The sequence below is a fragment of the Carcharodon carcharias genome, chromosome 35, assembly GCF_017639515.1.
Source record: "Carcharodon carcharias isolate sCarCar2 chromosome 35, sCarCar2.pri, whole genome shotgun sequence".
In the NCBI taxonomy this organism is placed as follows: Eukaryota; Metazoa; Chordata; class Chondrichthyes; order Lamniformes; family Lamnidae; genus Carcharodon; species Carcharodon carcharias.
In genome coordinates, this window is record NC_054501.1 from 6,854,980 (window position 1) to 6,869,426 (window position 14,447).

Consider the following 14,447-nt stretch of genomic DNA (forward strand, 5'->3'; position numbering starts at 1 on the left):
GATGTTTGCTGGAAGCCGTAGGCGAGATGAAGAACTAACTATTGTCCCTGATCATTGTGTAAAGAGATCCTCACTGCCAGGATCATTAAATTATAACTCTCTGTCTCAACAGCTGCAGCATACGTCTGTAAGGAAATTTGTAAACCTGAATGGTCCCACTTGAATTGGTTGGCAAGCGGACTCTGATTGGTAGAGGCGTTGCATGGAGAATGCACTAATTGATGGTGACTGACAGTTAATTGCCCAGCATTGTTTGGGATTTCAACCAGGCAGCTTGACCCTGATTGATCAAGGCATTGCCCTGAGGAATGAGTCAGCGAATGGCTGTCACTTATTTTGTTTAGCTGAAACAGGTGCAATGTGTGTACGTTTTTCTGTCTGCAAACAACAGGGCCCTGTGTATTAATATATGTAGCTTCCAGTACACGCAAATGCAAGGCAAAAAGCTTTGACATGTCACTTTTATCAGCAATACTCAAGTTCTGTACTACCAAACGACTGTCTTCAGTGTAACTCATTTCCAAATTCTTTCTATGGAAAAATGATCAAGAACCTTGAATCATGACAGTAAAGGCAATAAAAATTGCTTAGGTCCATTGAAATTCTGGACTGGTCAGGTGGGCAGAAATGTGGCAAATGGAATTCAACCCAGAGAAGTGTGAGGTAATGCATTTGGGGAAGTCAGACAAGGCAAAGGATTATGCAATAAATGGGAGGATACTGAGAGGTGTAGATGAAGTGAAGGATCTTGGAGTGAATGTCCACAGATCCCTGATGGCTGTAGGACAGGTTGATAAGGTGGTTAAGAAGGCACATGGAATCCTGTCATTTATTAACGGAGATATAGAACATAAGAGCAGGGAGGTAATGCTGGGGTTAAATGAAACACTGGTTAAGCTACAACGTGAGTACCATGTGCAGTTCTGGTCACATTGCAAAAAGGATGTCCTTCCATTCGAGAGCATACAGAGGAGATATACAAGGATGTTGCCAGGACTGGAAAATTGCAGCGACGAGGAAAGATTGGATAGGCTGGTGATGTTCTCCTTGGAACCGAGGAGGCTGAGGGGAGATTTGATTGAGATGTACAAAACTGTGAGGGGGGCCTGGACAGGGTGGATGGGAAGAGCCTATTTACTATAGCAGAGAGGTCAGTGACTCAGGGGCATAGGTTTAAAGTAGAAGGACTAGAGGGGAGATGAGGAGAAATATTCCCACCCAGAGGGCTCTGGAGGTCTGGAACTCACTGCCTGAAAGGGTAGTCGAGGCAGAAACCTTCAACTCGTTTAAAAGGTGTCTGAATATTCGCCTCAAGTGCCGTAACCTGTAGGGCTACAGACCAAATGCTGGAAAGTGGGGTTTGGCTGGGCAAGGGGGAGGAGTGGGGCTCGTTTTCAGCCGGCACAGACACGATGGGCTGAGTGGCCTCTTTCTGTGCCGTAAACTTTCTATGGTCCTGTGCTTGGATCAGGGAGGCATTTATCTGGAGCGTGGGAGGTTTAATAAAGATGCTCAAAAACACAGGTGGTTTTGAGAAGTAAATAAGGGGGGAGAAGCCGTTTCCGCTGGCAGAACGCTGGTTGGTAACCAGAGAACACGGGTTTAAGGTAAGAAAGAGCCCGAAGGGAGAGGTGGTGAAATGTTTTTGTGCCGCGAGTTGCTCTGATCTGGAAGACGTTGCCTGGGAGAGCGGAGGAGCAAGATTCAATAGTAGTTTCAAAATGGAATTGGATAAATACTTGAAGGGGAACAATTTACAGGCTTCAGGGAAAGAGCAGGGGAGTGGCACAAATTGGATAGCTCTTGCAAAGAGCTGGCCCAGGCCTTTTTATTTGTTCATAGGATGCAGACTCAATGGGCCGAAGGGCCTCTTCTGCACTGTGAGATTCTGTGATGCCGGTGTCACTGGCTAGGCCAGCATTTATTGCCTATCCCTAATTGCTCTTGAGGAGGTGGTGGCGTGCTACCTTCTTGAACCGCTGCAGTCCTAAGAATCACAGAACTGTTACAGTGCAGGAGACCATTCAGCCCATCGCGTCCACCCCAGCTCTCCGAATGAACATAATGGCTCAGTGCTACTCCTCTGCCTTTTCCCCGTAACCCTGCACATTGTTTCTATTTAAATAATCATCTATTGCCCTCTTGAATGCCTTGATTAAATCTGCCTCCTCCACACTTCCAGGCAGTGCATTCCAGACCCAAACCACTAGCTGTGTGAAAAAGTTTTCTCTCACACTGTGTTTGCAAATCACTTCAAATCGGTACCCTCTTGTTCTCCATCCTTTTACGAGTGGGAACAGTTTCTAGCTATCTAGTATGTTCAACCCCCTCATGATTTTGAACACCTCTGTCAAATCGCCTCTTAGCCTTTTCCTCTCTAAGGAGAACAGTCCCAACTTCTCCCATCTGTCTTTATAGCTGAAGTGTCTCATCCCTGGAACCATTCTTGTAAACCTCTTCTGCGCTCTCTCCAATGCGTTGACATCCTTCCTATAGTGTGGCGTCCAGAACTGTACACAATATTCCAGCTGAGGTCTAACGAGTGTCTTATATAAATTCAGCATAACATCCTTGCTCTTGTACTCTATGCCCCTATTAATAAAGCGTAGGATATTATATGCTTTATTAACTGCTCTCTCTACCTGTCCTGCCACCTTTAATGACTAATGCACATACGCACCGAGGTCCCTCTACTCCTGCACACCTTTTAGAGTTGTACCCCTTATTTTATATTGTCTCTTCCTACCAAAATGAATCACTCCACACTTCTCTGCATTGAACTTCATCTGCCCAATTCACCAACTTGTCTATGCCCTTTTGAACTTCTACACTGTCCTCCTCAGTGGACAGTGCTTCCAAGTTTTGTAACATCTGTAAACTTTGAAATTGTCCCCTGCACACCAAAATCTAGATCATTAATATATAATCAGGAAAAGCAAGGGTCCCAATACCGACCCCTGGGGAACTCCACTCCAAACCTTCCTCCAGCCCGAAAAATATCCATTAACCATTACTCCGTTTCCTATACTCAGCCAATTTTGTATCCACATTGTTACTGTCCCTTTTATTCCACGAGCAATAACTTTTCTCAAGTCCGTTGTGCGACATTGTATCGAATGCCTTTTGGAAGTCCATGTGCACCACATTAACAGCATTACCCTCCTCAACCCTCTCTGTCACCTCTTCAAAATACTCCAGCAAGTTAGTTAAACATGATTCTCCCTTAAGAAATCCACGCTGGCTCTTCCTCATCAGCCCACGTTTTCCCATGTGGCCACTAATTCTATCCCAAATTATTGTTTCTAGAAGCTTCCCCACCACTGAAGTGAAACTGACTGGTCTGTAATTGCTGGGCTTGTCCTTACAAACTTTTTCTGAACAAAGATTTTGATGGGCTGAATGGCCACCTTCTGTGCTGCATGATTCTACAAAACACCTTCATCTCAGGAATCAGACTGATGAACCTTCTCTGAATTGCTTTTATATCCTCAAGGAGACCAGAGCTGTACACAGCACTCCAGATTTAGTCTCACCAAGGCCCCTTGTACGTGCATAGTAACACTTGCTTACTTTTACATCCCTTTGCAATAAAGCACGAGCATAACAGTCCTCGAACGCTTCCCGGTCGCACCAGTTCATTCCGATTGGGGCAAGTTACTCCTGGCTGGCCGTGTCCAGCACTTAATCCACACCACCACCCCCACCCCAGTCCGAGTGTTGGCTGCACACTGCCCACCTCCTGCACCCCTCGCTCGCTCGATATGCGTGCCGCCTCCTATTCTCCCAGCTACCATCCAAGCCCAAAACATGGACAACCCAGGAGGCTCAGAGGTCAGTCGCTCACCCGAGCAGCGTGTGCCTGCCTGGGCCAGACTCTCGGCGCACCGCCAGACGTTAAGTCAATTAAACGGCGGGCTGACCCTTCGCCGCTCTGGTTGACAAAGAAACACGGAAGTGGATTGTTGCTCCCTGGGCTCCCCACGTGGAGGTTGTCCGAAAGCCGGCCCTGCCGGTTGGACACTGGAGGCAAGTGTGAGATCCCGTCGGGCGGGGGCGTGGGGAGGGTCTGCAGCTCAGCCATGAAGGGAGTAAATTTCCCAAGACACTCCACGTGATCCTCGCCTGACAACCTTTGGGACCAAACCACATTTAAAGGGGCTTTAAGGGACAGGCGACCAAAAGCTCAGAGGCCAGCTTTAAAGAGCGTCTTAGAGGAGAGGGGCGGAGAGGTTTAGGGAGGGAATTCCAGATATTAGCGCTCCAGGCAGCTGAAGGCACGGCCGCCAATGGTGGAGCGATGGAAATTGAGGGGATGCTCAAGAGGCCGGAATTGGAGGAGCGCAAATGTCTCAGAGGGTTGTAGGAGGTGACAGAGATAGGGAGGGATCTGGGAGCTGGAGAAGGTGACAGAGATAGGAGGGTTGTAGGGGCTGGGGGAGGTTACAGACAGTGCGACGGTCCCTCAGTACTGATCCTCCGACAGTGCTGTGCTCCTGTACTGACCCTCCGACAGTGCGGCGCTCCTTCAGTACTGACCCTCCGACAGTGCGGCGCTCCCTCAGCGCTGACCCTCCGACAGTGCGGCACTCCCTCAGCACTGACCCTCCGACAGTGCGGCGTTCCCTCAGCTCTGACCCTCCGACAGCGCGGCGCTCCCTCAGTACTGACCCTCCGACAGTGCTGTGCTCCCTCAGTACTGACCCTCCGATAGTGCGGCGCTCCCTCAGTACTGACCCTCCAACAGTGCGGCGCTCCCTCAGTACTGACCCTCTGACAGTGCGGCGCTCCCTCAGTACTGACCCTCCGACAGTGCGGCGCTCCCTCAGTACTGACCCTCCGACAGTGCGGCGCTCCCTCGGTACTGACTCGCCGATGCTGTGGTGCTCCCTCAGTAGCACACTGGGAGTGCTAACCTAAATTTTGAGCTCGGGTCTCTGGAGGGGCTTGGACCCACGAGCTTCCGAATCAGAGATGAGAGGGCAACTCGCTGAGCCACACTGGATTTGACAGTGGATTAAGTTAAAGCAATTGTCTACCTTTCTTGGTGTGTCTGACCAACGCAGAAGGTCCCTTGCGGAATGAGTTGGGGAGGGGGAGGAGAAACGAAAGCTCTGTCTAGTTCTTCCAAACATATACCAGGAGAGCGGAATTCAATCTGAACAGGTTAAAATAACGTCACTCACAGGGTTTCTTTCAGGCTCCTGCAAGTACTCTATCATCTACTCTGCCTGCACATGCTTTGTCAAAACTTACAATTTCCCTGTGGTTTGGGCACGTGGCTTTCAGCAGAACGCTCACCTCACCTGTCCACCGGCGTGGGGGTAGCTCCCGCCGAAATTACAACGACGGGACAGGAGGCCACCGCTCACGCTGAGGAGGTTCACAGGGGCCCGGGGGGTGGGGGGGGGGGGCACGGCGCGGGGGAGGAGCCGTGAACAGCGTGACGTGCTTACATGAGCCTTTGCCGTTGCGTTTGCTGACGCGGGAAACGCAGGCAGAGCCAGTGTTCAAAAACGCAAGTTATTTCTTTTTTTTTAAATAAAAAAGTATACGTTATACATTGCCTACCTCCTCCCGAACCCCCTCGCCCGCTGCTGCTAATTATATGTCGAGTATCCTTTATCCGTCAATCCGAACCCATCCAAAAACTGCACTTTTTTGTTTTTGGAACCTCATCGACCTTTAGCGTGGGGAGTCTAGCTGTTTGTCTGCACTGTTTACCTTGCGATGTCAAAAAAAGAAACTTATTACAGTACCCTGCATTTATCATTGTGATACACCTCTAGCCATTTTACTTACTTCAGACTACAGCGAGCCTAGGCTTACTATACTGTAATGTAAGTTGATATGTGGTATCCGGAAATCAAAATTACCTGAGATCCAAGGGTTTTGGAGGAAGGATAGACTCGTCTGTACTCGCTTCTGATCAGCGGCCAAAGGAAGGCAACACTCAATCCTTTTAAAGACTATGAAGCTTGTTACAAACTAATGATTTTATGTATTTTTTATGCTTTTTACAGGAAGAAACGGCCGAGAGAACACAATAAAATTAAGAGAGAGACACTTTATAAATGAAATGTCTAAATAAAACGGCATTAATGCAGATGTGTTAGGCCCACCCGCTGGGCGGAGGGAGGGAGGGGGGAAAGGGTGCGGGGCAGGCAGCAGAGGAATGGCCGGCCTGAAAGGCGCGATTAGGGTCTGTGCCCGCTGTCCTGGTACCAGCGCAGAGCCTGTGGCTTGGGTGGGGGAAGCGGTGGGGGCCAGGGGTGAGGAGGCAGGACTCAACCATCCCCCCGATTCCCAGGGCTTCTGGCATCTCGCCGCCCGACGCTCATGCCCGGCCCCGCCAGCCCGGAGCCGCACTGGGGGCAACGGTCACCCCCTGCCAGGTGGTGTGGCTCATAGGGAGGTGGACGGTGTGAAGTAACAAGGGTATTTATTAGCCCCCGCTTGGAGCGATTTTAAAATTAAACACACGCACGCGCACGCGCCCACAAAGGATCCCGGCGGGCAGTTTGTTCGCTCCCTCCCTGCCACTAACCAACCCCCCCCACCGCCCCCACCCCCTCCCCCCCACCCCAACCCCGCCACTGCTGAAAGCCAGAGGTGGGTAAGAGCAACCCACCACCCCTGCCCCAACACCGTCACGACCCCCATCCCCACCCATGGGCGTCAGAGACGGCAGCTTGCGCGAGCGGTGCTTGGGTATTGCCTCGGGGTGGGGAGGAGAGGAGGCGGAAACCAGAAAGCACAGATCAGGTTCAGGTTCAGATTCAGGAGTTGTTCTCGATCAGCTCGCACATACACAAAGACACGCACACGCACACACACGCACTTCCCGACTCTCATGCTCTTCTCTTCATACATCCTTCTTAAGCAACCCCACCACCCCCAACCCCGCCACCAGCAGCCCCCCCCACCCCCCTCAAAGTTGCCCGTGCCATCGAGAATCAGCGTAAGGAAGAGGAGGGTTAAAGGGACAGGGGTGGGGGGTTAATATTTAATGTGCGAGGGAAATTCACTGTACAGAGATATACAAACACTTTTCAATTCCAACATATATAAAATAGAAAAATATTCAAAGCAAGAGCTTCCCGTTCCGATGGATCTTTAGGATCTTTCCCAGCCGCTGTTTTGCCGTCGCGAGACCCTTCTTTGGACGTTTACCTGCTGAGGGATTGGGTGGGGGAGGCAGTGGGAGTGGGAGTTGGGGTTAGGGCGGGGGCGAGGGAGGGGGGGGTGAGCGCAGGGGCGAGGGAGGGGGGGCAAGGGAGGGGTGCAGGGGTAGGGAAGGGGCGAGGGGGGGCAAGGGAGGGGGAGGAGGGTGGGGATGGGAGCGGGAGTGGGAGTGGGAGGGGGCGAGAGTGGGAGGGGGAGGGGGCGAGAGCGGGAGGGGGAGGGGGCGAGAGCGGGAGTGGGAGGGGGCGAGAGCGGGAGTGGGAGGGGGCGAGAGCGGGAGTGGGAGGGGGCGAGAGCGGGAGGGGGCGTGAGGGGGAGGGGGCGCGAGGGGGAGGGGGGCGGGCGGCGAGAGCGGGAGGGGGAGGGGGCGAGAGCGGGAGGGGGAGGGGGCGAGAGCGGGAGGGGGAGGGGGCGAGAGCGGGAGGGGGAGGGGGCGAGAGCGGGAGGGGCCAAAGCGGGAGTGGGAGGGGGCGAGAGCGGGAGTGGGAGGGGGCGAGAGCGGGAGGGGGAGGGGGCGAGAGCGGGAGGGGGAGGGGGCGAGAGCGGGAGGGGGAGGGGGCGAGAGCGGGAGGGGGAGGGGGCGAGAGCGGGAGGGGGAGGGGGCGAGAGCGGGAGGGGGCGAGAGCGGGAGGGGCCAAAGCGGGAGTGGGAGGGGGCGAGAGCGGGAGTGGGAGGGGGCGAGAGCGGGAGGGGGAGGGGGCGAGAGCGGGAGGGGGAGGGGGCGAGAGCGGGAGGGGGAGGGGACGAGAGCGGGAGGGGCCAAAGCGGGAGTGGGAGGGGGGCGAGAGCGGGAGTGGGAGGGGGCGAGAGCGGGAGGGGGAGGGGGCGAGAGCGGGAGGGGGAGGGGGCGAGAGCGGGAGGGGGAGGGGGCGAGAGCGGGAGGGGGAGGGGGCGAGAGCGGGAGGGGCCAAAGCGGGAGTGGGAGGGGGCGAGAGCGGGAGTGGGAGGGGGCGGGAGTGGGAGGGGGCGAGAGCGGGAGTGGGAGGGGGTGGAGGTGGGAGTGGGAGGGGGCGAGAGCGGGAGCGGGAGTGGGAGGGGGGGCGAGAGTGGGTGGGGGGGGAGTGGGATGGGGAGAGTGCGGGAAAGGGAGTGGGAGGGGGCGAGAGCGGGAGGGGCCAAAGCGGGAGTGGGAGGGGGCGAGAGCGGGAGCGGGAGTGGGAGGGGGGGCGAGAGTGGGTGGGGGGGGAGTGGGATGGGGAGAGTGCGGGAAAGGGAGTGGGAGGGGGCGAGAGCGGGAGTGGGAGGGGGCGGGAGTGGGAGGGGGTGAGAGTGGGAGGGGGCGAGAGCGGGAGTGGGAGGGGGTGGAGGTGGGAGTGGGAGGGGGCGAGAGCGGGAGCGGGAGTGGGAGGGGGGGCGAGAGTGGGTGGGGGGGGAGTGGGATGGGGAGAGTGCGGGAAAGGGAGTGGGAGGGGGCGAGAGCGGGAGTGGGAGGGGGCGAGAGCGGGAGTGGGAGGGGCGAGAGCGGGAGGGGGCGAGAGCGGGAAAGGGAGGGGGAGGGGGTGAGAGCGGGAGGGAGGAGTGGGAAAGAAACCAAGAATTAAAATCTGATCAGCCATTACGCTTTGTACAAATCACCAACTGATTCCTTCCAGTTCACCACGAAGGGGCAGATCATCATCAGGTCCCAGCGCCACCAACACTGCCCCCTGACCCCTTCACTGCACCTCGACCCCTCACTGCCTCCCTCACTGCACCTTGACCCCCTCACTGCACCTCGACCCCCTCACTGCACCCCGACCCCCTCACTGCACCCCGACACACTCACTGCACCCCGACCCCCTCACTGCACCCCGACCCCCTCACTGCACCCCGACACCCTCACTGCACCCCGACACCCTCACTGCACCCCGACACCCTCACTGCACCCCGACACACTCACTGCACCCCGACACCCTCACTGCACCCCGACCCCCTCACTGCACCTCGACCCCCTCACTGCACCCCGACCCCCTCACTGCACCCCGACCCTCTCACTGCACCCCGACCCTCTCACTGCACCCCGACCCCCTCACTGCACCCCGACCCCCTCACAGCACCCCGACCCTCTCACTGCACCTCGACCCCCTCACTGCACCTCGACCCCCTCACTGCACCCCGACCCCCTCACTGCAACTCGACCCCCTCACTGCACCTCGACCCCCGCCCGCCCCCCCCCACGGCATCTCGACCCCCGCTCGCCCCCCCCTCACTGCACTTCGACCCCCGCCCGCCCCCCCTCACTGCAGCTCGACCCCCGCCCCCTCACTGCATCTCAACCCCCGCTTGCCCCCCTCACTGCACTTCGACCCCTGCCCACCCCCCCTCACTGCACCTCGACCCCCGCCCCCTCACTGCATCTTGACCCCCCTCACTGCATCTCGACCCCCGCCTGCCCCCCCTCACTGCAGCTCGACCTCCGCCCACACCCCCCTCACTGCACCTCGACCCCCGCCCCCTCACTGCACCTCGACCCCCACCTGCCCTCCCCTCACTGCACCATGCCTAGTGCCCCCCCTCACTGCACCTCGACCCCCGCCTGCCCTCCCCTCACTGCGCTGTGCCCACTGCCCCCCTCACTGCACCGTGCCCACTACCCCCTCACTGCACCATGCCCACTACCCCCTCACTGCACCGTGCGCACTACCCCCTCACTGCACCGTGCCCACTACCCCCTCACTGCACCATGCCCACTACCCCCTCACTGCACCATGCCCACTACCCCCTCACTGCACCGTGCCCACTACCCCCTCACTGCCCTGTGCCCACTCCATCCACCGCCACTGCACTGTGCCCTTTCCCGGTTATCCAGCTCACTGCTGTCCCCTTCTGCGCATGCAGGAGTTGCCGTGTGGGGTGGGGAGCTGCTCACGAGCAGGAAGCCCCCTGCTGACCTCACCGCCACCCCCCCCCCCCACCCGACACCAACCTCCAACCAGCCCCCACTCCCCTCCTCAAGGGCAGTGAGGCCAAGAGCTGCTGTAGGTGATGTTGGGCAGTCGTCAATGGGGAACGGAAGCCTTGCCTGATTGGCTGCCTTGCGAGGAGGATGACGCTCTGCGCTGCGTGAGGAAGACGCCTGGAGCCATGGGCGTGGAGCCGCGGCTGATCTGCGGCAGGCCGAAGGTGCTGGGGCCGGCAGTGTACTCGTGGTCCACCAGGCTCCCCGAGAAGACTTCGGGCTTGGGCTCGACCACGGGGCTGTCCGGCTGTGGCTTACTGGCCCCCTCATCGGTCGCCGGCTTCTTCTTGGTGACCTTCCTCTTCTGGATCTTCTGGTGTTCCTGTGCCAGGAGGGAAGAGGAGAGAGGGGGAGAGAAACAAATAAGAGAGAGACAGAGAGAGACACAAACAGAGAGAGAGACAGAGAGAGAGAGACACACAGAGAGAGAGAGAGACAGACAGGGAAAGACACAGAGACATAGGGGGATGGGAGAGGGATCAGCAAGAGAAAGACAAATAAAATGTGGAGAGAGGAGCAGGGGGAGAGGGGTGGAGAGAGAGAGAGGGGGGGCCGGGATGGAGAGAGAGAGAGCGTGGAGTGGGGGTAAAGAGAGAGGGGGGGTGGGGGGTGTGAGAGAGAGAGAGAGAGTAGGGGGCAGTTGGAGGGGGGGGGCGAGGGGAGAGAGAGAGAGAGAGAGCGTGGAGTGGGGGGAAAGAGAGAGAGCGCGGAGCGGGAGGAAAGAGAGAGAGGGCGCCAGGGGAGAGAGAGAGAGAGAGTGTAGGGGGCAGTTGGGGGGAGGGGGGGGTGGTGAGTGGAGAGAGAGAGAGCGCGGAGCGGGGGGAAAGAGAGAGAGGAGGCCGGGGGAGAGAGAGAGGGGGGGGGGGGGGGTGGGGTGGGAGGAGAGAGAGAGAGAGAGAGAGAGAGAGGCGAGGGAGAGGGCGAGGGGAGAGAGAGAGAGAAAGGGGGGGGCGGAGGAGAGAGAAAGAGGGTGGGTGGTGGAGGGAGAGAGGGGGTAGACAGGGGGCGTGCGGGGGAGAGAGTGAGAGAGAGTGGGCGGGGGAGAGAGTGAGAGAGAGAGGCGGGGGGAATGCAGAGAAAGAGAGGGGGAAGGGAGAGAAAGACGGGGGAAGGGAGTGAAAGAGATGGGAAGGGAGTGAAAGAGGGGGGAAGGGAGTGAAAGAGACGGGGAAGGGAGTGAAAGAGACGGGGGGAAGGGAGTGAAAGAGACGGGGGGAAGGGAGTGAAAGAGACGGGGGGAAGGGAGTGAAAGAGACGGGGGGAAGGGAGTGAAAGAGACGGGGGGAAGGGAGTGAAAGAGACGGGGGGAAGGGAGTGAAAGAGACGGGGGGAAGGGAGTGAAAGAGACGGGGGGAAGGGAGTGAAAGAGACGGGGGGAAGGGAGTGAAAGAGACGGGGGGAAGGGAGTGAAAGAGACGGGGGGAAGGGAGTGAAAGAGACGGGGGGAAAGGAGTGAAAGAGACGGGGGGAAAGGAGTGAAAGAGACGGGCGAAGGGAGTGAAAGAGACGGGGGGAAGGGAGTGAAAGAGACGGGGGGAAAGGAGTAAAAGAGACGGGGGGAAGGGAGAAAAAGAGATGAGTTTCCGGCAGCCATGTCCGCTCCATCATCATGACCACCTTTCGATCTCTGCCTACCTGCTGCTTTGAACATTCTGCTGTTGAGCGATTCCTCCTATTTAAATGCTCTCCTGAGCAGTGTCCCATGAATCACCCTCGGCTATCTTCAACATATCCCAAGCGCTGCTGCCTGTATTCTAAATCCTGCTCCCTCACCACCTGCTCTGCTCCCTGGCTTACGCTGCATCCCCATCCTGCGATGCCTCCATTTTAAAAATGCCTCTTGGGCCTCACCCCTTCCCTATCTCTGTAACCTCCTCCAGCCCCTACACCCCTCCCTATCTCTGTAACCTCCTCCAACCCCTACAACCCTCCCTATCTCTACAACCTCCTCCAACCTCTACAACCCTCCCTCTGTAACCTCCTCCAGCCCCTTCAACCCTCCCAATCTCTGTAATCTCCTCCAGACCCTACAACCCTCCCTATCTCTGTAACCTCCTCCAGCCCCTACAACCCTCCCTATCTCTGTAACCTCCTCCAGCCCCTACAACCCTCCCTATCTCTGCAACCTCCTCCAACCTCTACAACCCTCCCTATCTCTGTAACCTCCTCCAGCCCCTTCAACCCTCCCTATCTCTGTAACCTCCTCCAGCCCCTACAACCCTCCCTATCTCTGTAACCTCCTCCAGCCCCTACAACCCTCCCTATCTCTGTAACCTCCTCCAGCCTCTACAACCCTCCCTATTCTGTAACCTCCTCCAGCCCCTACAATCCTCCCTATCTCTGTAACCTCCTCCAAACCCTACACCCCTCCCTATCTCTGTAACCTTCGCCAGCGCCTACATCCCTCCCTATCTCTGTAACCTCCTCCAGCCCCTATAACCCTCCCTATCTCTGTAACCTCGTCCAGCCCCAGAACCCTATCTCTGTAACCTCCTCCAGCCCCTACAACCCTCCCTATCTCTGTAACCTCGTCCAGCCCCAGAACCCTATCTCTGTAACCTCGTCCAGCCCCTACAACCCTATCTCTGTAACCTCCTCCAAACCCTACACCCCTCCCTATCTCTGTAACCTCCTGCAGCCCCTACACCCCTCCCTATCTCTGTAACCTCCTCCAGTCCCTACACCCCTCCCTAATCTCTGTAACCTCCTCCAACCCTCTCTATCTCTGCAACTTCCTCCAACCTCTACAACCCTCCTTATCTCTGTAACCTCCTCCAGCCCCTACAACCCTCCCTATCTCTGTAACCTTCTCCAGCCCCTACACCCCTCCCTATCTCTGTAACCTCCTCCAGCCCCTACACCCCTCCCTAATCTCTGTAACCTCCTCCAACCCTCTCTATTTCTGCAACTTCCTCCAACCTCTACAACCCTCCTTATCTCTGTAACCTCCTCCAGCCCCTACAACCCTCCCTATCTCTGTAACCTTCTCCAGCCCCTACACCCCTTCCTATCTCTGTAACCTCCTCCAGCCCCTACACCGCTCCCTATCTGTAACCTCCTCCAGCCCCTACACCGCTCCCTATCTGTAACCTCCTCCAGCCCCTACACCGCTCCCTATCTGTAACCTCCTCCAGCCCCTACAACCCTCCCTATCTCTGTAACCTCCTACAACCCTCCGAGATCTCTGCGCTCCACCAATTCTGGCCTCGTGAGCATCCCCCGATTCCCATCACTCTGCCGTTGGCGGCCGTGCCTTCAGCTGCCTGGGGGGGGCCCTGAGCTCTGGAATTCCCTCCCTAAACCCCTCCACCTCTCTCTCTCTTTAAGATGCTCCATACAACCAACCTATTTGAGCTTTTTGTCACCCATCTTAAAATTATTACGCCCCTACTCCTCCCCCCTACAGTAGATTCGGTGGTCCCGCAGAGCAGTGGGCAGGATCCCTGCCTTTGAGCCAGAAGATCGGGTTGAGTCCCACCCAGGGCTTGGTAGTCAAGGAAGGTGTGTTCGTAATGTGGCCAAACATGTCATAATTACTTTAGGAGCAGTCCAGAGAAGGTTCACTCAGGGGATTCCTGGAATGAAGGGAGGTTTGTCTTATGAGGAAAGGTTGAGCAGGTTGGGCCTCTATCCATTGGGGTTTAGAAGAATGAGAGGTGATCTTATTGAGACATATCAGATTCTGAGGGGGGGGGGGTGGTTTGACAGGGTGGATGCTGGATGTTTCCCCCTCGTGGGGAAATCTAGAACTAGGGGGCATAGTTTCAGAATGAGGGGTCTCCCATTGAAGACGGAGATCAGGAGGAATTTCTTCTCTCAGAGGGTGGTCAGTCTGTGGAATTCTCTCCCCCCCAGAGCGCAGTGGAGGCTGGCTCACTGAAGGCCAAGTGAGACAGGCAGTCGAGGGTTATGGGGGGGAGACGGGCGGGAAAGCGGAGTTGAGGCCTCAATCAGATCAGCCACGATCTTATTAAATGGGGGAGCAGGCTCAAGGGGCCGAATGGCCTACTCCTGCTCCTAATTCTTCTGGCTCTATAAGCAGTCCAAGTGACTGTTGCCACGGCAACTCGGACTTCTCGCGAACTGTAACAGACCAGTATCTCAGTAAGTTCCAATGACCCACCCCCCTCACCCCAATGCTGTCACCTCCACTGGTTTCACCGCAAGGGCCCCTCAACACACACCCAGGTGCCCGCTCCCTGTGAGAGGTGGAGTGATGCCAGGTGCCACACCTGCTGTGCCAGTTTGGCTGCCGCTGCTGCAAGTCCCGTCTCAATGGAGGCCACGCGAGTTCCTTCCCGTATCGGCCGCTCCTGTCGTGGAAGAG

At 57.1% G+C, this 14,447-nt stretch overlaps 1 protein-coding gene across 3 annotated transcripts in view; it reads right to left on the bottom strand.

The window, feature by feature from the left end:
- Positions 1 to 6,989: 6,989 nt before the first annotated feature.
- The window catches only part of phf8 (PHD finger protein 8), a 51,633-nt gene continuing 44,175 nt past the window's right edge, over positions 6,990 to 14,447 (bottom strand). For 2 of the 3 annotated variants that reach the window (XM_041179584.1, XM_041179583.1), the window contains exons 19-21: positions 14,353 to 14,447; positions 10,184 to 10,442; positions 6,990 to 7,173 (exon numbers count right to left, since the gene is read on the bottom strand). The exon at positions 14,353 to 14,447 is cut by the window's right edge and continues 15 nt beyond it. In XM_041179584.1, the coding sequence (XP_041035518.1) occupies positions 7,082 to 7,173; positions 10,184 to 10,442; positions 14,353 to 14,447 (446 nt within the window). In that variant the 3' untranslated portion in view covers positions 6,990 to 7,081. The remainder of the gene's footprint in view (positions 7,174 to 10,183; positions 10,443 to 14,352) is intronic. The other variant, XM_041179585.1, reaches the window with a different exon arrangement.